Below are 21,596 nucleotides of genomic sequence, written 5' to 3'. Positions count from 1 at the left end.
TTACCATCTGAAGGCTGCTTGATGATCTATGTGAAGTGACTCAGTGGTTGCAGTCCACAATATAAAATTAGTATGACTGGCACCCATGAAGGCTGTTTTAGGGGAGAACAAGAACTGAATAAAGTATGAAGACTGAACTACCCAGTATTCCCCTGAGAAGACAGGATTAAGGAAGATTTGCAGGGCAGTGAGTGGAAGTTTGCATTGTCATGGCCCATGCTTGTCCCTATTCTATACATATGGAACTTCAGTCTTCAGGTTTGTCAATTTGGCATATTTTCTGGAAACTAAATTTGTCTTACAACATTGAATGTATTTTTTCTATCTTTATTAGTGAGAAAACCTTAGAGAGAACAAGAAAGCATTTATAAAAGTACTTGACCAATGTTTTCTGTTTCCTTTGCTATTAACGAAAATAAGAGCTTTCTTTCTTTTACAGCCCAACTTCTTCTGAGTTTGCAATGAAGTAATTGTGATGCTTGCAGACCAGGTGTCAGTTCACGTCAAAGTCTTCATGTCTCAATTGAACACGGACATATACATGGCTCACATGTGTGTTAGCATTGTTAAAAGAGATACTAGAATTATAAAAATGTGTTTAGACTTCATTGAATGCTTGTCAGTTGCTACATGCATTAATCTCATTTATAACATCTGTAACCCCATATTGAAAGGTAAATATTTGAGCAGTCGTATTGTGAACATTAACTTAATACAGCTTTGAAACTCTACTATACAGAAGAAAAATGCTGCTCCCCCCCCCCCCCCCTTTTTTTTTTAGTAGTTTATGTTTAACACTGTATTGTACTGTATTTGCCTTTTTTTGGGGGCGGGGTCTGCTGCTACCTGATTGCGTACTTCCAGTTCCAAAGAGGTGTGTGGTTGACTGGTCAATTTGTAACTCTGCTGTTTGTAACTCTGAGGTTCTACTGTACATAGCTTCAGGAACGGAAAGTATTTTAGGTACATGCAGTTTATAAATCAGAGGGTGTGGGGGTGAGAGAAAAAGAGAAAACCTTACCTGAATTGAAGTCAGTCTTTTGTTGAAAAGAAACTTCAATTCCACGGTCATCATCTACTTCAACAGTGTTCCTTTTTCCATCATTCTCAAATTGTTTATCCATATGCGACACAGGGAAGTCATTTTTTTCTCCCAGTTTTGCTTCTACAGTTATTTCATCCTGATTGGTATTTACAGTCAACTTGCTCTCACGTTCAGTAACTAATGGAAGAGTTTGTGCCCCAGCAGGTGAAGTCCTTGTTTCAGAAAAGTCATTTTCTAATAATAAGCTAGTATTAACTTTATAGTCTATATTTTTACAATCATCATTCCTCTTTGCTTCTTCTGAAGGAATGAAAGGTTCTGATGTAACTTCCACATACTGAATATACTCTTCAGCTCTCTCATTCCCTGCACCCATCTCTGTAGAAGGGCTAACAATGGCTGTAGAGTCTGTACTAATCTCCACACAGAGGGCTTCACCCACACTCATGGGGTTCACTGTAGTCTCAGCTGTTTCTGCAGCTTCAATGCCTACTGTGGTCTTAGCTACTATTGATTCTCCCATCACTGCATCCTCATGAATTTCCTTTTCTCCCCTATATTTGCTTTCATCTCCTTCTCTACCACCCACATGCACAGAATTATCACTTTTTTCTGGGCCTGTAGATGACAGGATGCATTCAATTTCTTTGGTACTATTAAAGATGACATCATTTTCATCTTTTACTTCTGTGTTTGCAGCAATGAGCTGACTTTCCTCTATGACTGCGAAGGTAAAAAGACTGTCACATTCTTCCATTGTACTTACAGTGATCACAGCACCTTCCTCTTTATCTTCCATACTTGAAGCAATGTGTTGATCTTCATTGCTGCTGGCAACTCTTAGCGTTGGAGTCCCACATTCTACCACCTTTCTAACAAAAATCATAGAACCACCACTTTTTCCTTCTGGGTTTAGAGCAGTTAGCACACACTGCTCATCTCTGGCTGCACTGGTCTCAACTACCTTACAATCGTCTGCTGCATTTGGGGAGATAATGGAACCCTCATCTTTTTCTTCTATTTCTGCTGCAATGAGTTGACTCTCAGCTTGTGTGGCTGCACTGATCAGAACTATCTCACATTCTTCTTTCATATGTCTGGTGATCATGGCAACCTCCTGTCTTCCTTCTGATCCTGAAGCAGTGAGTTTACCCTCATCTTGTGTGGTTGCACTGGGCATAGGAGTCTCAAAATATTCCATACTTGTAGAGATCATGGCAGTGTCACTTTTTGCTTCTGTGCCTGCAGCAACATGTTGAATCCTATCTTCTGCAGCTTCACTGGACATGAGAATCACTTGTTCTTCCATTATACTTGTGGAAATCATAGTGCACTCGTCTTTTTCTTCTTTGCTACTAGCAGTTGGATGATTTTCATCATCTCCAGCATTGGATGCACTGGCCATGGGAACCTCATATATTTCCATGTCTATACAAAACATAGCATTCTCATTCACTTCTTCTGTTCTATCATATTCCATAGCTGCACTGGACATGGGAGCCTCAAATTCTTCCACAATACTTGTGGAAATCACAGTACACTCGTCTTTTGCTTGTTGACTGCTGGCAGTGTGTGTATTCTCTTTGAATTCTGTGGCAGTACTAGGCATGGGAGCCTCAAATTCTTCATTGTCTATGAAGACTTTAGTGCTTACACCATTTTCATATGTTCTTGCAGCAGTAAGGGAACCTTCTTCAACTTCTGTGGCTAAACATGGTATGGGAGCATCACCTTCTTCTACTGAACTGGTAGAGATCACATCACCTTTAGCTTTTTCTTCTTTGTCAGTAGAAGCAGGAGGACTCTCATCTTCCTTTGTGATTGCACTAGTTATGGGACCCTCACATTCTCTGCCATGACTTCCACAGGCAATATTGTCATCCTTCTCTTCGGCAGCAAACTGACCCTTACCTTTCTCTGTCATTGCACTAGTCATTGGACCCTCATACTCTTCAACATCTATAGAGATCAAGGCTACCTCATCTTTTTCTGTATTTGGGATCACAGTGCCTTCATCTGCTACGCTTGCACTTGTCACGCTGCTCTCAACTATCCCTTTTGCACTTTTGCAGATTATGCCAACATTAGTTTCTTTTTTTGCACCTGTATTGCTGTCAACTTCACCTTTATCTATATTTGAGGCAGCCATATCTGACTCAGCTTCTACTTGTTCTGCAACTATGCAGATAATGGAATTTTCACCTTCTGCACCTATACAAACGAGTGCACTCTCATCTATTCCCGTACAGGTTGAAGCATGCTCTATTTCTTCATTTCCTCTTCCTGTACTAGTCACAATACCCTCACCTTCTTCATCCTCTTCTTTTGCACCTGTGCTAGTCACAAAGCCTTCATCATCGCAAGGCCCTATGTTGATCATAGTGATAGTAGCTTCTTCTTTTGCTCCTGTGCTGTCCATTGCACTTTCATATTTTTCCACATCTAAGCAAACTGCAAATCCTTCATTGCTATCTTCCAATCCTGTGCAGACTGCTGCATTCTCAGCATCATCTTCTGCCGTTATGCCTGTGCTGGTCACAGCACTTTCACCATTTACAGTATCTTCACCTTTGTCAGCACTTGTTCCAGTCACAGCATTGTTGTCCATGACCATTTCAACACATGCACCAGTTACAGCACTTTCTTCTTGTACGTCTGCACCAGTCACTGAGCAAATTATGAAGCTATGACCTCTTTCTTCAGCACCTGTACAAGTCACAGCACCCTCACTTTCTTTTAACTGGCCAGCTCTAATTATATTGCTCTGGAAATCATCTGAATTGTTGCTGCTCATGGATCCTTCACCTGCTTCTATGCCTGCACTGGTTACAGCACCATCACTTTCAACTTCACCTATACAGGTAACAGAACCTTCAAATTTGCATGTATGTCCACAAGTTGAAGTCTTGCATTTTTCTTCTGAGCCTGCACTAGTTACAGCATCATCTTTTTCTTCTGTCCCAGCACTATTCACATTGTCCTCAATTTCTATTCTTCCTGTATTGACTAAATCTTTACCATTTTCTTCTGTATAAATCATAGTGCACTCACTACTTTCTCCTTCCTTTGTACTAGTAAGGAAACTTTCAGTTTCTGCAAATCCTTCTGTGACAACACCACCACTTTCTTCAGCTGCTGCAACAGTACACTCACCAACTGCTTCTGTGCTGAAACTGACACCTTTGTTACTCTTTGCCCATATGTTTGTCGTGAAACCTTCATCTGCTTCTATGCTTGTGCAGACTAAAGTAACCTCACTTTCTTCTTCTGAAAAAGTAGTTGTGGCATCACTTTCCTTTTCAGAATGTATTGCAGTACCCTTACCTTTCCCTTCTCCTGTACTGGTGGCCATTACAATGCCCTCAATCATTTTCTCTGTGCTAGTTCCTATTGCACTGGCCTCAATTGTTTCTAGCCTGTTGTACAACATATGATCACCACTTCCTGCACTGGTGCCCACTGCATTGCTTTCATTTTTATCTTCAGTGTCAGCTATTATGCCATCACTGTCTTCTGCTCCACTAACTATAAAAGAGTCTTTGGTTATTTCTTCTGGAACTCCTATAACATTCATCGGCACTAGCGCCAATGAAGATTCTACTGTGGCACCCATATCATGTATTTCACTCTTTTTAACAACATCCACCATGATTCTCCTTTCTTCTTTAACAGTGGGACCTGTATTTAAGTTATCATCTCTTTCTTTTTTTTCCAGGTTCATTAAGACAGATTTTTTTGTGCTTACACCTCCATGATCTGCAGCTTGGTCAGTCATCAAACTTTTGCCTTCTATTCCATCAGTTACTTTATACTCACTTCTTCCTTGCACACTATCTAATACAGTTACTTGATCATAACCTTCTTGTATACTTATGTCACCCAAGTTCTCTCCTGCGGCTTGTTCACCTATTAGTTGAGTCTCACCATCTTTTTCTACAGTGTCTCTCGTGGTGATTTCACCTTCTTTCATAACACAATCTAGCACAGGGCTACCATGTTGTTCCAGGTAGGCAGTTTCTGTTGCAGTATTTCCTAAAATAACTGAGTCTTTATTTAAACAAATCTTATCTAACGTATGAGATTCCTCTTTAGCTACAGTAGGTAAAGTGTCTGTGAAGTCTGAGAAATATGTATCCATTGACTTTTTATGGGAAGCATCCTGTCTGGATGAATGACTTGCTAAAGAAACACTTTCTTCAATAGGATTGACTATACTATTTGGTTTTCTGGCATCTTCTGAAGTCTGCTCCTCAACAGGGGCATTAAGTAAAATTCTACCACTTGTTTCATACACAATATTCATTTGAAAAGCCCCCTGTTTAATGGGTCCTTGCTCCTCAGAAGCTTGTTTGGACATAATATCTACGGCATTAACTCCTTTAGTAAGAATTTTTTCATGTTCAATGGTTTGTTCAGAATTTCTGTCAGCTGGAGCTGTAAACTCTGATACATGTGCTTTGAAATCCACCAACCTGTTTCTTAATTCATTTTTTGAACTATGAAGGTACATATTTTCTTTTGCAGTATTTTCAAAGTCCATGTCTTGTAGTGAATTACTACTGCTTTTTTCTTCAATTTTACATGTATGCATATTTGCATATGTCTGTTCTGTATCAACTTCCATTGGTTCTTCTTGTTCAGAATGTAATGAGTCATCACTAGTTCTGGTTGGTCTTTGAGAGACTAGAATATGGCTGGTTACAAAAACATCAGTTGCTAATTTTTCCTCTTCCATTGTCATTTCATGGACTGACAAGCTTCCTTTTCTATTTTCACAAGACAATTTCTTACTTGACTTTTTATCAATAATCATAGCCCCTTGCACTTTTTCATGGCTACCATCCATTTCTTTAATATCTTTGTCCTCCAGTTTATTACTCTCTTCCTTCTTCTTCATTTCCTTATTGCTATGCTTTAAGTTTCTGCTTTTGTGACCTTCTACTGACAGCTTCCTTTCTAATTTGGAATAACTCAAATCTTTATCACTCTTATATTTCTCTTTTACAGCTACTTTTTCTCCTGCTTGTAACTTAAATCTGTGACTAGAGTCTTTTTGTGAACTATAAGTTGAGTGCCTCCCACTATCTAATTCAAAATCAACAATGTTTTCTTCAAAATCTTTATCTTCATTTTTGGATTTGCGTTGCTTATCTGTCTCATTCTCTTCCATATTCTTATCTTTGTCTGATTTCTGACCAGTCTCGTGTTTTGTAAAACTTTCTTGTAATTCTGTTTCAATTGCTTTGGATTGTTTACTGTGACTCTTAGATTTAGACTTTAACAAAAATTTGTCTTCTAAAAAGCTCTTTGATCTTCGTCTATCTTTGTGAATACTATCTTCTTGCCTTAAATTACTATCTGAATTAGCTGATTCTACTTCATGTTTATCTTCTGAATGGCTTTCACTCTTTCTCTGTGATGAAGAAACAAGTTGTTTTGAAGTACCCTGAAAATCCTTCTGTGGCCTAGAATCACTTGATGATCTTTTGGACTTGTATTCTGCTTTTGATTTTTCTGTTGAAATGTGTCTGTCTTTTTTGTTATTTTCTTTACGTAAGATTTCTTCATTTTTTAAAGTGTGTTCAGAAACACTTTTTCCATCTTTGCTAGTTGTTGATAATTTCCTTTCACTTCTGTGTTTACTTTTTCTTTCAAATTTATCATCTGATGGAACCTTTGTTGGTTGATTATTTTTTTGAACACTATCCTCTCCTTTCAAACTTTTCTCAAAAGAATGAGGGTCAGTATCATCACTGGCTTTATGTACACTGTCTCCTTTATATTTATGTTTTACTAACAATTTATCTTCAGAAAGAGTTCTTTCTTTTTCATTTTTATCTTTGTATGATTTCACTTCTTTCTTAGGAATACTTCTCAAATTTTGAATTTCTGTATCATCTTTTTTAAGATGTTTTTCATTTTTAAAGACACATTTCTGTTTCTGAAGTTCATCAGTACTAATCTCTGCTCTGTCCAGCTGCTTTTTGAGATCCCTTGTTTCAGTGTCCTGCTGTGTTCCTTCTATTTGAAGAGAGGTAGATGTTTTTCTCTTATGTTCTCTTTCCACTTTAGGATCATTTTTGCTTTCCTCAACTAAATGTACTGATTCTGAAACTCTTCTAACAGGCTTAGTCACTTCACTTTTCCCATGATTATGCTTCAGCTCCTTTGAAAACATTTTTTCACAGGTCTAGAACAAAACAAAATTTAATACATTCACACTACAATGAGGAATCCATTTAGCTTAATTTAGGTCTTTGACATAATAAGTTACATCATATTACTTGTAAGAATCCAAAATTAGTTTTTCCCTCCCAAAAGGTACAAATATGGAATAATAATCAAAATCAGCAGGCCTCCCTGAATTAACTCCTGTATGAATTAAATCTTATCTTTAAAAAAAAATCCAATCTTGATTTAAAAGTTTCTAGTGATGAAGAATCTATCACAACCTTTGGTAAGTGGTTCCAATGGTTAATCACTCTCACTATTAAAAAAATTGCACCTTATTTCAAGTTTGAATTTGTCAAGCTTCAATTTCCAGCCTCTAGATCTCGTTATATCTTTCTACTACAATGTAGAGCCCTCTGTTATCAAATTTCTGTTCCCCATGTATAAATCGACCAAATCATTCTTTAACCCTCTCTTTGATAAGCCAAAGATATGAAACTTTTTGAGCCTCTCACTATAAGGCACATTTACTAAACATTTAATAATTCTCGTAGCACTTCTTCGAACCCTCTCCAATTTTTCAACATCCTTCTTGAAGGATGGATGCCAGAGCTGGACACAGTATTCCATCAATGTCAAATACAGAGATAATAAAACCTCCGTAACTCCTCCTCCTTATTGTAAGGCTACAAAGGTTTTCTACACTGGCTGTTCTAAAAAGCCACAAAGCAGTATTACTAAAATAACAAGGTTAGAAAACTAAACCAAGAGAGAATGACAAGGAAAAATAATTCATAAATTATCTGTTTATACTAAATTTCTATACTACTAGATTAAACATTTTTGCAATTAAAAATGAACAGAACAGAGGCATTTGATAATTTCTGTATAGTAAAACAAAGACGTTTTGATATGAAATTTAAAATAAAGTTTAATAGTTGATCTATGACTGTGATGGGGTTTACTTGCCCCGCCCTGGAGATGAAGGAGTTAAACCAATATTCCTGGCAATAGAAGCTACACCCTCCACCCCTGGTGGGCATGCTCCAACTGGAGTATAAAGGAGAGCAGTACAAAGGGGAGCAGCCCAGCTCACTCAGGGTGGGACACCGAGCACGGAGGAACCATGTTCGAGGCTCCAGCCTGGGAGCCAGAAGGCCCTGCAGCCACCCCATGGCAGCCCAGCCTGCAGGCCGCTATGCCCACCACAGGTGCTGGAGACCCAGGGGACACCAAGAGGAAGGTGTCAGGAAGTAGATGGGGGGGGGGAAATGGCTACTTAACAGCTCTTGAGGAGACAGCATGTTTTGGCTGGACTACCCAAAGTCAATGGTAGGGACCTGGGCTGGGGCTCAGTAGAGCAGGGAGGGTCCAGGCCACCCTATCCATCCACCCTTCCCCTGCCCCTGGTGGTGGCCCTTCCCCCTTTCCGCTCCACTGGCCACAAGGGCCACCCGCAGCTACAAGGGCTGTCACAGACTTGGAGCCTAGGAGCTGTTAGGGACTCAGACTGCAAGACCCCACTACCCCGAGGCTCCCCACCTTACCCCCTTCTGGGTCCACAAGCCCCACAACAATGACACAAACCTCATTTGTCTTTTGTGTTTCTTTGGAATCTTCTTCAGGATACTCGTATTTCTTTTTCCAACTATCTTCAACATGCCTAAAATAGATTGTCAAAGCATCAGAAAAGTGTCGTAATGATTTAGTCCAACTCATCAACTCACAAGCTATCAGTTTTTAAACTTTGCATACTAAAGCATCTAACAAAACGCTGCATAACCTTGGGCAAGTCATTTCACACAGTAAGCTTTTATTTTTTAAACGCAAAATGGAGACAATACTTACCAACTTCACAGATGTGCTGTGAAGATTAATTAATGTCTGTGCAATGCTTTGAAATATAAAGTACTGCACAAGTATTAGTATTGTTAAGTATAAGTAGATGTCCTCTGTAACTTGGATGAGCAAAGAGAAGCACTGCACAGGCAAAAACAAACTTCCCTCTCTGTATCCTTACTCTATTGCTTTCTACAGAACAGAACTTTGAAAATACTGAATTGATCTTCCACAAACTCGGTCTCTTATGTATGTCTTGAGACTTAAAAATCAAGCCAAGTCTGGAGACTGTTCTGATATTCTTTTAAGGATGCATAACACATTCCAATTTGCATTGCATCATGTATTGTGGGGAAGGAATGCAAGCTAAAATAGGGAAAGGACAGGTTAAAGAATATTGACATAAGTTAAATGCATTCAAGTCAGCAGGGACAAATGAAATACACCCTACGGAACTAGCTGAAGCAATCTCGGAACTCTTAACGATTACCTTTGAGAACTCATGTAGGACAGGTGAGGTCCCTGAGGACAGGAGAAGGGCAAACATAAGTACCTATTTTAAAAGAAGAGGAACAAAGAGGACCTGGGGAACTGTATCAGTCAGCCTAACTTCAATACCTGGAAAGATACTGGAACAAATTCTAAAACAATAAATTTGTAAACAGCTAGAGGATAGAGTGATACGGAATAGCCAGCAGAGATTAGTCAAGAACAAACCATACCAAATTAACCTAAATTCTTTCTGTGACAAGGTTACTGGTCTAGTGGATGAGGGTGGGCTGGGGGAAACTGATATTATATATCTTGGTTTTAGTAAGGCTCTTGACACAGTCCAACATCACATTTTCATAAATGAACTAGGGAAATGTGGTCTAGATACGTTTACTATAAGGCGGGTACACAACTGGTTGAAAGACCATACTCAAAAAGTGTTATCAGTGGTTTTCTATCAAACTAGGGGAAAATATCTAATGGGGTCATGAATGGGTCTGTGTTGAGTCTAGTACCATTAAATATTTTAATTAATTATCTGGATAGTGGAGTGGAGAGTGTCTTATAAAATTTGTAGATGACACCAATGCGCAACTACAAAATGGGGAATAACTGGCTAGATAGTGGCTCTGCTACAAAGGATCTGGGGGTTATAGTGGATCACAAATTGAACATGAGCCAATAATGTAATGCAGTTGTGGAAAAGGCTAATATACCGCAGTTTATAAACAGAAGTGTTGTATGTAAGACACAGAAGGTAGTTATCCCACTCTGCTTGGCACTGGTGAGGCCTCAACTGGAGTAGTGTGTACAGTTCTGGGTGCCAAACTTTAAGAAAGATATGTACAGATTAGAGAGTTCACAGGGGGGACAGCAACAAAAATGATAAAAGATTTAGAAAACCTGACCCATGAGGAAAGGTTAAAAAACTGGGCATGTTTAGTCTTAGAAAAGACGAGTGAGGAGGGAACTGCTGATAGTCTTCAAATGTGTTTAAGGGCTGTTAAAAAGAAAACTGATCAATTAGTCTCCATGTCCACTGAAGATAGGACAAGAAGCGTTGGCCTTAATCTGCAGCAAAGGAGATTTAGGTTAGGAAAAACTTTCAGACTATAAGGGTAGTTAAGCTCTAGAATAGGCTTCTAAGGGAGGCTGTGGAATCCCATCATTGGAGGTTTTCAAAACCAGATTAGACAAACACTCGTCAGGGATTGTCTAGGTCAGTGTTTCTCAATTAAATTTGACCACGGAACCCTTTTGAACTCCATAAATAACTGCGGAACCCCCCAAACTCTTAACAGTCTTCAAATGTCGAAATAAGCAAAGGTCAGCATTTCTCACTTAAATTACACTTACACTGGATACCCTCCGCTGGAAAATCCGAGACATCTTCCCTTTTTCGGCGGCGCGGAGAACAGCTGCTCTCAGCGGCGCGGAGAACAGCTGCTCGCGGAACCCCAACAGTGTTCCCGCGGAACCCCAACAGTGTTCCCACGGAACCCCAATTGAGAAACACTGGTCTAGGTATATTTGGTCCTGTTTCGGCACAGAGGGCTGGATTAGATGACCTCTTAAAATCCCTTCCAGCATTACATTTCTATGATTCTATGACTGTATTAATTGACAAATAATTTATATTAATACTATTAGTAAAGCATAAGTCCAAGGGGAAAGAGTTAAAATACAAATCTCAGGCTTAACTCTGCACTTCATGATTTCCAAGTGGTGAATTTCTCAACCTCAAGTCCACATTTTCATTGAATGTTTTAAACTGAAAGTTTATGTACATTTCTTTAACCTTTCACAAGGAATTAGTTTGGTTGCAGTATCAATTGAATTGACAGTGGAAGACAGTTAATTCACTTCAGCATAGTTCAGTGATAAATTCACTCTTCCCATGCCCACCAGGCTTGGAGGACTGGGGAGAGAAGCCAAGAGAAAGACAGGTGGTGAGCTGGGGACTGAAAGTCCAACATTATAAGGATCACAAAAATACACACTTAGGTGATCAGAGGCATCCAGAATACACACTTCAATTATATTGTAACATAGCAAAGCTGGCTCCCCGGGTGTATTAATACAGTAAACTAGAAGTATAGGAGTTAAATGGAAAATCCTCATGATAAATTAAAATAAATAAATACCTTTAGAAATATCACATTTTGTTGTTTCAAACTATAAGCTTACTTCCCCCAAATATTTTTGCATGCTTTAAGGGGAAATTGTTATGAGTCTATAGTGACTGCAAAAGTGAAGAAAAATATTTTTTATACACAAAAGTAAGCACGTATTAACCTAATTTAAAAAAAAAAAACAACAAATATAAGGAATACCTTGAATCTCTTTTTCTTTTCCTACTCAGGGCTACTTTTTTTTCTAAAAACTTCTGTTCTTTAAGAACATCCTTCATGCTGGTACCAGTAACTTTCAGTTCAAAACTTTTTGTTGAAGACTCTTCCAAGTTCAGGCCACTTTTACCTAAAACATACAACAGTTACAGCAGTGGTTCTCAACCCGCGGCCTGCTTGCAACCCAATCAGCACATATGATTGATGTCATGGCCCATGTGACATCCTCAGGACCCTAACTAGCGCAGGGCAGGCGGGGGCTGTGCAAAAATGGGGTGTCACAGGATCCGGGCCAGTGTCAGTCCACCCTGCAAACAGGATTGGGTCCAGCAGCACTGGCAACCATCCTGCAGGATCGTGGGTCCAGTGACCCAGGCAGAGCAGGCTCCCTGGAACTCGGACCACAGCAGCAGGTGGATAGAGGGCAGGCTGTACAGCTGAGCTCCATGCCTGAATGGGGAAGGAGCTAGGGCCACGGGGGGAGTGCAGGGAACTGGGGCTGCGGGGGACAGACTGTAGGTGGTGGATGGGTGGCAATGCCTGGATGAGGGTCTAAATACTGGGCCACAGTCCCTGGATGTGGAGGAGGGGGGAGGTTGAATGCTGGGGGGCAGTCTCTGGGCAGGCCATTCTGCACTACACAGGGCACTCTGTCTCTGCAGGGCAGGCACAACTGCCAGCCCAGTGTTGGACAGTCTTGATGCTGGGGGGACAGTCTCAGGAGGACTGGGTGATGGGGGGCATTTCTTGGGGAAGAGCAGTCCATGGGTGGAGGGGCTGGGTGCATAGCTGGGGGGATGCTCCACACTGTACAGGGATCCCCCTCTTTGCAGGCAGCCTCCACAACCACGCTCTCTGGGTGCTCAGTCCGGCTTCGCCACAAGCAGCAGCACGGAAGTAAGGGTGGCAATACACCATGCCATGCCACCATTACAGTAAATTAATTAAATTTTAAGAGTTACTGTTTTGACTTATTTTGCTAATTTAAAGTGCTCTTGGTAGACACTTGCCAGTGTTGAAATGAAAGGTACTATATTGATTTGAAGTGTGTTGCTGTCATATGACAAATAGAAAACTTTATTTTTTTTGAAGATGTACAGGTAGCATATATTTTGTGTGATGTGGCTCGCATACCACATCAAGAGCTGCATATGTGGCCCACAATGGTAAATAGTCTGAGAACCACTAAGTTACAGTGTAAAGAAACATTATTTTTGTAGGTGACACTGTAAACAGTTTGGGAATCACTAATCCTGGTTTTTGTTATGTTTTAGGAATGTCACTGTGGACAACATGAAAAGGTTATATATGGAATTTTGCATAATATTTTACTTCCTGCAGTACTAAGTTTAACATTATGAGTGGAGCCAGAGTTTCACCTTATTTGTTTAAAACACCCAAGTTTAACTTGTAATTTTATCATCACCTTCCTGATTCCCACTTTTCAGAGACTTTGTTTTCTCTGCAGCTTTCTGTTTACGCTTCTCTTCAAGTCTCTCTCTATTTATCTGCCTCCTTAAGAGTCTCTCTTCTTTTTCTCTGGCCTGAAGACAGAAAAATAATGAAAAAGGTGATATATCTGTATCATTAAACAAAATTAAGAGTGATGAAAATTCTGTCAAAAAAATCTCTCAGAATGTTATACAAGTAAATTTCTATGATTCTGCAGAATTCAGAGTTTCCGTATAAGAGCAAAAATAATTGATCAATAAGTTTTTGAATAGTGCTGTATGTCTACAAAGTGCTATACAAACTTTAATTAAAGTAAATTTCATAAAATACTTCTGTGAAATAGTATTAACCCCTTCTCCACCCTTTAAGATTTTATCCCTATTCTACAGGGGAGAATGGGCAGGCACAGAAGTTATCAGACTTTGTCAAAGTATATGTCCAAGACATGGAGTCCATGGCACAACGAGCATTGGAACTAGGATGTTCATGGTTTCTAACCCCAATTTCAGCCCACTAGATAAGGCTACCTTCACTTTCAAAGAACTTTACAACTGTTTTCTTTCTTCCTTCAACTCTGTTGTACGTAAGAATCACATGGCCACATCTAGAGCCCAGTTTATCCCAGCACTATTGTGGTGCATAAAATGAAAGTTCAGCAAGCCAGTCTATCCTGGATAGGTATGGGGGAAGGGATGGGGAGGGTGGTAGTGGATGAGAAACTCAACAGATTTGCTGGTCGATGGGAAGGTGTTACCTCATTCTACAGATGGAGAAAGAGGCACAGAGACTATGAGACTTGCCCTAAGTCAGCACGTACACCTGAACATCTCTTCCCCCCTCATGCTGATCAGAGACAGCAGGAATTACTGCAGCTCACTAAATGCATTGCAGGAAGGAGGAGCAAAGAAAATGGTTCAGACCAAATAGGTACCAGTTCTTGTCACATTAAAGAAATGTACAATCCGCCTTGATAGGTGGTGGTATCTTCCCTCAACTGCCATAGTACATCAGCTTGCTGGGTCCAGACTCGCTGCCCTCCCCCTTTCCCCCAGTCTGTGCAGTCTCTTTCACTTCATTCTTCACCAAATTACTCAATGAACCAAGAAGAACCCATCCTTTGCTGAGATGTTGGGAAGACACTTTGCACACTCAGTGCTTCCTCTGCTACTATCATCAACTGGAGTTTGTTGTACAACAGGAGGAGCTGGCTAGTTCTCCAGTGGTTCTCAAGTTACTGTCAATGGATCACTGCCATGAAATGCTGACAGATTACATGGTGCTGGAAACAGTCTATGGAAGCATCAGCTGCTGCCAGGAAGAAAACAACTAAATAAAGGGTGGAATTTTTATACTGAGAAAACAATCAGATGGAGTTAAAATGTTAATAGTGAATGAATTCAAACTTACAATAGATTGACGGCGTTGCTCTACAGTCCGTTCATCATCGGAATCACTGTAGTACTTGGAGTACAGAAAAGGTTTGTGAACATATGCATGACGGACAGGTTTGGCTTTTCCATCGCTAATATCATTAGTCTGTGGCTTTGTTTTACTCTGATTATTCCTCTCTTCTTCGTCTATCAGTAAAAAAATGGAGGTAAATTAAAGCGACACGGTAAAATTTAAACTTTATAAAAATTAGCTATGATAAAATCTAAGACCAACAGAAATGTTTCCTTTCAAAAAAGAAGTTTTTTTAAAAAAAAAAAAAAGCTTCCAATTCAATGTTTGCAACCAAATTTTGCTAGAGTATGAGAAGTGATCAATCCATTCTCATTGTCCAGAGAAAAATTCGAAATTTAAGTAAACTGCACAAACTGAGAGAAGTAATTAGATTAAAAAATTCATTCCATTTGGTTTTATAAAAGTATCATTTAACATCGTTAAGGACATTTTATATATAATTTTAGCCAATTATGTCTTTAAGATTAAAAGTCAACATTACATAATAACTTAGAATGATTTATCATGTAAAATGATTAGGAAGAATCGAGTTAACTAACATGATGTTGTCTATGACTGTGCAGTCAACGTAAACCATGACAAATTGTGTTCAGCATTGTCAGTTATGGATACATTTTGTGATGAAGACAAGCCCCATGTGTATTTTGGGAATGCAGATATGCTCCTTTAGTAAAGCCCAAACATACAGATGAGACTGTCTCATCTGTAAAAATCAAGCAACGTTCACATAACAAAAAATCAGCACAATATTTGTGGATTTACAAATCATGGTTTTTTTCTGTACCGGAATTATACAAGCAACTTAAGTTCATCTATGAATCAGTTAATGCTGAAGTACTATTCTGGTTGAAATAACACAAGCAAATCTATCATTTTATTTGTCAGGTTTATTCAGTAAACATACGTGCAGTGTTTGGGTTTCACCAATGCAGCATATCTACATCTACGAAACTGGAGCTTGAGTTCATTACAAAATTTAGCCATAACTGACAATGCTGAACACAATTTGTCATGGTTTACATTGACTGCAGTCAAAAACATCAAAATGTTAGTTAATTCTTCCCACTCATTTTTGGGAATAATTAAATTTGACAGTGAAGACAAGCCCATGGTATGCAGAAGCTATAGAAATAGTTCCAAAGCAGTCAATCCTACCCATGAGAAAATTCTGTTGACTCAAAAGCCTCCATATTCCCTAAAGCCCCAATATACCAACAAGTTTTAGAGCTGCTCAGGGCTAGGAGAGGACAGAAAGGAGATCAGCAAATGTGAACCCCCACTTCCACTACTCCTAAATCTGGACCTATCCCTATCTTCTCCATCACGATTATGTAGCCTTGGGGCATTCCTGCAACCTTAGGGCTGTAACAACTCCCTGAACCTCAAATGGTCTGTTCTCATCACACCTGGGCTCAAGTCAGAATATCAGTCTAGGGCTATGTCGACACTACACACCACTGGCAGTACCACATAGTGCATGTGTAGCTACACCCTACAAGGAAAAGCAGGTTGAGTCCACAATGTGGTGTGAAGTTACCCAGGTCAATGAAAGGCTCTGGCTGGAGGAAAGCAGCAGGGAAAGGCTTTTTTCCCTGCTCTTCCACCCTGTCAGAACTTTTTCCCATTGTGGAGTCTTCCCCTGCAGCAGAAAAAAGGTTCAGGCAGTTCCCTGTGGCAGGGAAAGACTCTGGCAGTCAGGAGATAGCAGGACACTATACTGCTAAAAATAGCAGTGTAGATAGGGAAACAGGGGCTTGAGCAAGTAGACAGTCTTGTAGGGTATGTACTCAGGTTCATACCCACACCCTTCAGGCATATCTTTACTCTACTCACCTAACTTGTGCCTCACCATCTACACTGCTATTTATATCCATACTTAAGGGGAGCAACCCATGTATGTGGTCTCCATGCTGCTGCAAGAGGCATGCAGCGTAGACATACTCTTACCCTAACTTCACATAAAAGGAAAAAATAAAAATCAGCAAACAAAGCAGAAGGCATTTGTATGAAGTGTCATCACCACATCCTGAAATACTACACGAAAGTACAATTATTTTAAAATACTGAAATATGTATATTTTTTCTTATTTTAAAATATCAAATGATCTATTTTACTATTATTTACTAAGAGCAAAAACATTTCTATCCCCCAAAAAGAAATATTCTCTTGCTCTATCATCACACTACACATATATGATAAAATATACTTCAGAATAAATCAGACTGCATGATACTATGTATTCAAACTGGCTGGTGTATTTCCTGCCACAATACTGCTAACAAATGTATTATTTTACCGTCTGATGTGATCTCTCCTTCTTCAGTGCTATCAGAAACTACAGCTTCCTCTTCACTTTCTTCTTCAAAGGAAGAGAGGTCACTAGTATGAACAGAGCTAACAGTGATATCACTGAGAACATCCACATCTGAATCCTCCAAAGTATGTTCTTAAAAACAGAAAAGAAAGTTAAATATCATGCAACCTATCAAATCAATGTCTTTATCTCATTTTTTCTAAGAAAAGTTAATTAACTGTTATTTTAAAAACTCCAATACACAGAATGATACATTATTTCTGAACACAGTTTGGAAGGCTTACAAATTATAGACCAAATGTTTGCTTTAACTGTAAATATAATCCCACTGACTACAATGGAGCTATTCAGGTTGTCTGAGTAAAGCAAGCAAGATTTAGGCTTCTCTTACAAGTCCATCTTTTCAGAAGATGGCTTCATGGGAGAAAGCTAGCTAGCACTGTAACTGACTAGTTAAAGAGGACTACAGTTACCAATATTGTTGGCACAATATCATTTCACTTTCTAAATTCACCCTTGAAAAGCCGCACACCAAAACAAAATTTCCCTCCCTCCCACAATACTTTTTAAGTTGCCTTTTCTTTACCTTCTTTTGCACCTTCTGTTATCTTGTGTTTACTGTTGTTTTTCTCAGGAGCCCACTGTTTTACTGATTCTGCCTCTCTCTCTTTCACTTGCTTCTCTTCTTTTGCTTTTTGGACATCATCAGTCTTCTTTGAATGGTCAAACTTCTTGTCATTCTTATCTTTTTTCTCTTTTTTTCTTTCTCCTTTTTCAGTGCTCTCTGGTTTCCTGTCACCTTTATCTGTCAATTTACTTTTCAGGTCATCATTTTCCTGTAGAATTTCTTTGCTTGGATGAATCAAATTGTTAACATCTTTTGTTACATTTTTGATTTCTTCACTTGGGCAAAGGAGTTCATTTAAATCTTCACACTTGGCAACTGTTTCACTTCCTTCTGAAGAATCACAAATGGGTTTTTCTTGGTCTGACAAGTCTTCTGAGTTTCTCTCTCTCTCTGTGGTACCATCAACACTCTGTTGAGATGAGAGTCTTTTTGAAGTTCTTTCACTATTCTTGGAATTTGTATTCTCTGTTGAAGCCCTGGCAGCACTTGCTTCCTGGTTAAGAGAAGTTATTGTTTCCAAAATGGACAGGGCATCACTAGCTACAGTAGCACTAGGAGCAGTAGTAGAAACGCCTTAAAGAATAAGATGAGAGAGAAAATGTTTAAGCTAACCAAGATTTCCATAACCGCTGCTAAAAGGAAATATATATTTCTACCTTAGCTAGTTATTATTTTTGAACGGGAAGGGCTTTTAAAATGAAACATGAATCTCAGAAGTCTGTTAGAGGGGAAAATGTTTTTACCTTGATCTTTCAAAAGAAGTCAAATTAGTAGAGAGTTTTTACTCATTCTGAATCACAGCATTTGATTCTTACACGTCAACAAGATGTCACTATCCTAAATTGTTTGAGATGTGGTTACCTGAGATACACTTTGCTCTCTGTGCCATATTGCTGCTGCAGAGATCAGCAGAACAGGTCCCTCACTTTATAAGCAGAGGAAGCAACCAGCAGGATATAGTCTCCATAGAGGTCTTTCAACTTTTAAATTTTCTTCACCAGCCCAAATTCAACATATGCCCCCAAGTTTGCAGAAATGGTCAGTGGGATACTGCAGGAAGCAATGTGGGCCCTGCTTCCTCCAGTATCTTTATTAATGATCTGGAAGAGGGATTACATTGAATACTAACTAATTTTTATAGGGAACACTATTGGGAGAAACTGCAGACACGAATAAGTATATAATGTAACAGGCAGGCAGTGTTACGTAACATGTCCTCCTGTTAGCCCTGACTTTGAAAATGGTTGAGAAAGGGTTAACTGAATTAGTACTAGCTGCTGCAGCTAGTTTGTCAACCCTTCTAATTTAAAGGACTCGGTAATGGGCCTTTCACAGGAAGAGAGTTGGGATATAAGCAGATACTCTGGTTCATGAAGAGAGATCTGATGTAATTAGCCAGGCTTGTTACAGCCCTTAGTTAAACCAATGGTGGGAAGAAGACTTAGCTGTAGGGTTTCCTGCAGGAGTGAGTTTACAAGTACATACTGTGGATAACCAAGTAAGTAATAAAAAACCTGAAAACAGCAGACTGTGTTTATGGGATGTAATCCTGGTGACAAGATCAGGAGGAATGACTATGTTTGAGACTAGTTTGCTGTGTAAAAGTGGATCCCAAAAAGGATAACTTAGAGGCTCTGAGCCTGAAATAGAGTGAGAAATTGTCAACAGTCAGGTGGCCTGACTTTATCCTTTTATATTAAGTTAAATTTGAAATATGCATAGGAAACAGCTAAGTAAGATTCACTCTGGAAATATGTAAGCAACTTATATAGTAATGCACGACAGCCCGATCTTAAAGATATGAGACCAAATGGTGGAAAAATTGAAGGATATAGACTACAGAATAAGGTCCTGGAGCCTATATAATAGTGATGTAACAAACACACACAACCGAGGGGTAGGTGGGATAGGAGATTGAATAATTAGGCTATTATAATACATATGCAAAAGGGGCAGAACTAAGGTATCTTAAGGACAACGCAAATGCCCAAAATCTTTCTAAACAAAAGAACTGCATTAAGACAGTTACATCTCTTGTAAATAATTGGCTACTCATTTTTTACTAGCTATATCCACATGATCCTATTGTGAAAGTCAGAATTTAACTTTGAGACCTTTACTTTTAGGACAGACTGATTCCCCTGTAACTTCAAGTAGAGTGGAACTGTGATAAGTAATTACCTCTTCTCCCCACCCCTCACAGCAACAACAAATCATTACTTTGGACTGCTCTTCACAGAGCTCATCTTGCAGACACTTCAAATGTTTGGTGTTAACAACAGAACTAGTGATAATCAATACCACTTGCCAAGGGGAAAAAACCAGATAGAAAACAGACAACATAGAGTAATGGCAAAATACCTTGTACTGTGACGGAAACATCTGCTTTTTCCTCACTAGGGGCTGAACTGGGGCTTGCTTCCTCTTTGTGATTAAATGTAGCTAAAAACTCATGAACAGCTTTTTCCACCTGAGGTCTGAATGTGTGGTTGATCTTTGGATCCACAACCTGAGAAATAATTCTGTCAATTCCAGACTCCAGCATTCCAGACCTGAAACAAAATCATATTAATACTTAAATATAAGGAAATATATTTCCACAAGTTACCTTAAACAGATCTGGTTTATCTAAAGTGTGTTCCTTCCACACACACAAGTTCCAATAAAGCACAAGTTCTCTGAAAGTCACTTTTTCTCTTTCTTCAGGAACATCCCTAGCTAACTTATGTCTAGGTAGTACTCAAAACGTCCTATCGACACACATAAGAAACAGTTCCTGCCCAAAAAAGCTTGCAGTATACGAAAGATAGTAATAAAAACTATACCAGCAGCCCTTTTATCATGTCATTACTAGCTAACTTCTTGTAGGCACTGCAATAAGAGTTGGTTCGGGGACGGACTTAGATGAGAGGGTACCTATCTTATTAATCAGGGTGAGGAGGGTATTCCATGCAGAAGGGGCAGCCTGGAATGTGACAGCATTGTATCAACTGTCTTCATAACTCCAAATGTCAGGATTTCTCAGTATGGCATAATGTGACTGCCACTAAACAGTGCAGTTCAGATAATTAATTTACCTGTATTTAGTAGAAAGGTTAAGTATTGAATCTGTTAGCTTCCTAATGGCCTAACTCTTGTCCACCACACTCTAGAAAACAGAACAGGATGTCTCTGACTACACTTCATTTGAGATCTTCTCTCCATTTATGGTGTTATCTAAGTCTTAACTACAAAACACTTGTCTTTGCCCTATCCTCAGCTGTTTACTCCTACAACTAACTGGTGCAATTGGGAGGAAAGTAAAAGGCTCACTATTCACAAAGCCAGTACATTTGTTCTCAAATTTCTCATCTGTCACTAAAGTTGACAGGATGAGACCCTTAATCTATGCATGTTAGTTTGGAGCGACATGAAGCTGCTTCTGACATTAGTGTATCTGGTAATACCAGGCAGAGCACAATGAGGTGAATGTGTTTATGGCACAAATTGTGCTCAGTGTAAATGCTTAAAATTCTATTATTTTGATACATCTGTTACCAGCAGTCTTACAAAACTTTTAGCTGTCTATAGAAATCAAGCCTGTGCAAGGATTTTTGTTTTGTGAAAACGACTGAGTAACCGACTTGTGCTTGCAACATAAATGGATTATCATATACACAATCCTATTAATACCCAAGATTTTTAACCCATAAAACCTAATCATAAATAGTAATTTGCTGAATCACCCATTTATCAGGTGGCAGCAGTACTAGAATCCCTATAGGTGAGGATTGTAGCCCCAGAATTTCAACAAAACCAGATTTTTCTAGTTGCAGAAAAATCTTCAAAGTGGGGAGGCAAAA

At 39.2% G+C, this 21,596-nt stretch overlaps 1 protein-coding gene across 2 annotated transcripts in view; it reads right to left on the bottom strand.

The window, feature by feature from the left end:
- Window positions 1-21,596, bottom strand: part of BOD1L1 (biorientation of chromosomes in cell division 1 like 1) — a 55,918-nt gene that overhangs the window by 31,599 nt on the left and 2,723 nt on the right. For both annotated transcript variants that reach the window (XM_067530350.1, XM_067530351.1), the window contains exons 3-10: window positions 20,116-20,306; window positions 17,713-18,327; window positions 17,109-17,258; window positions 14,755-14,924; window positions 13,322-13,439; window positions 11,881-12,025; window positions 8,804-8,879; window positions 1,022-7,235 (exon numbers count right to left, since the gene is read on the bottom strand). In XM_067530350.1, coding sequence (XP_067386451.1) covers window positions 1,022-7,235; window positions 8,804-8,879; window positions 11,881-12,025; window positions 13,322-13,439; window positions 14,755-14,924; window positions 17,109-17,258; window positions 17,713-18,327; window positions 20,116-20,306 — 7,679 coding nt within the window. The remainder of the gene's footprint in view (window positions 1-1,021; window positions 7,236-8,803; window positions 8,880-11,880; window positions 12,026-13,321; window positions 13,440-14,754; window positions 14,925-17,108; window positions 17,259-17,712; window positions 18,328-20,115; window positions 20,307-21,596) is intronic.

Source organism: Emydura macquarii, unplaced genomic scaffold, assembly GCF_026122565.2.
Source record: "Emydura macquarii macquarii isolate MOO-44397 ecotype Brisbane River unplaced genomic scaffold, CSIRO-AGI_Emac_v2 contig_3062, whole genome shotgun sequence".
In the NCBI taxonomy this organism is placed as follows: Eukaryota; Metazoa; Chordata; order Testudines; family Chelidae; genus Emydura; species Emydura macquarii.
This window is presented reverse-complemented; position numbering and strand designations above follow the sequence as displayed.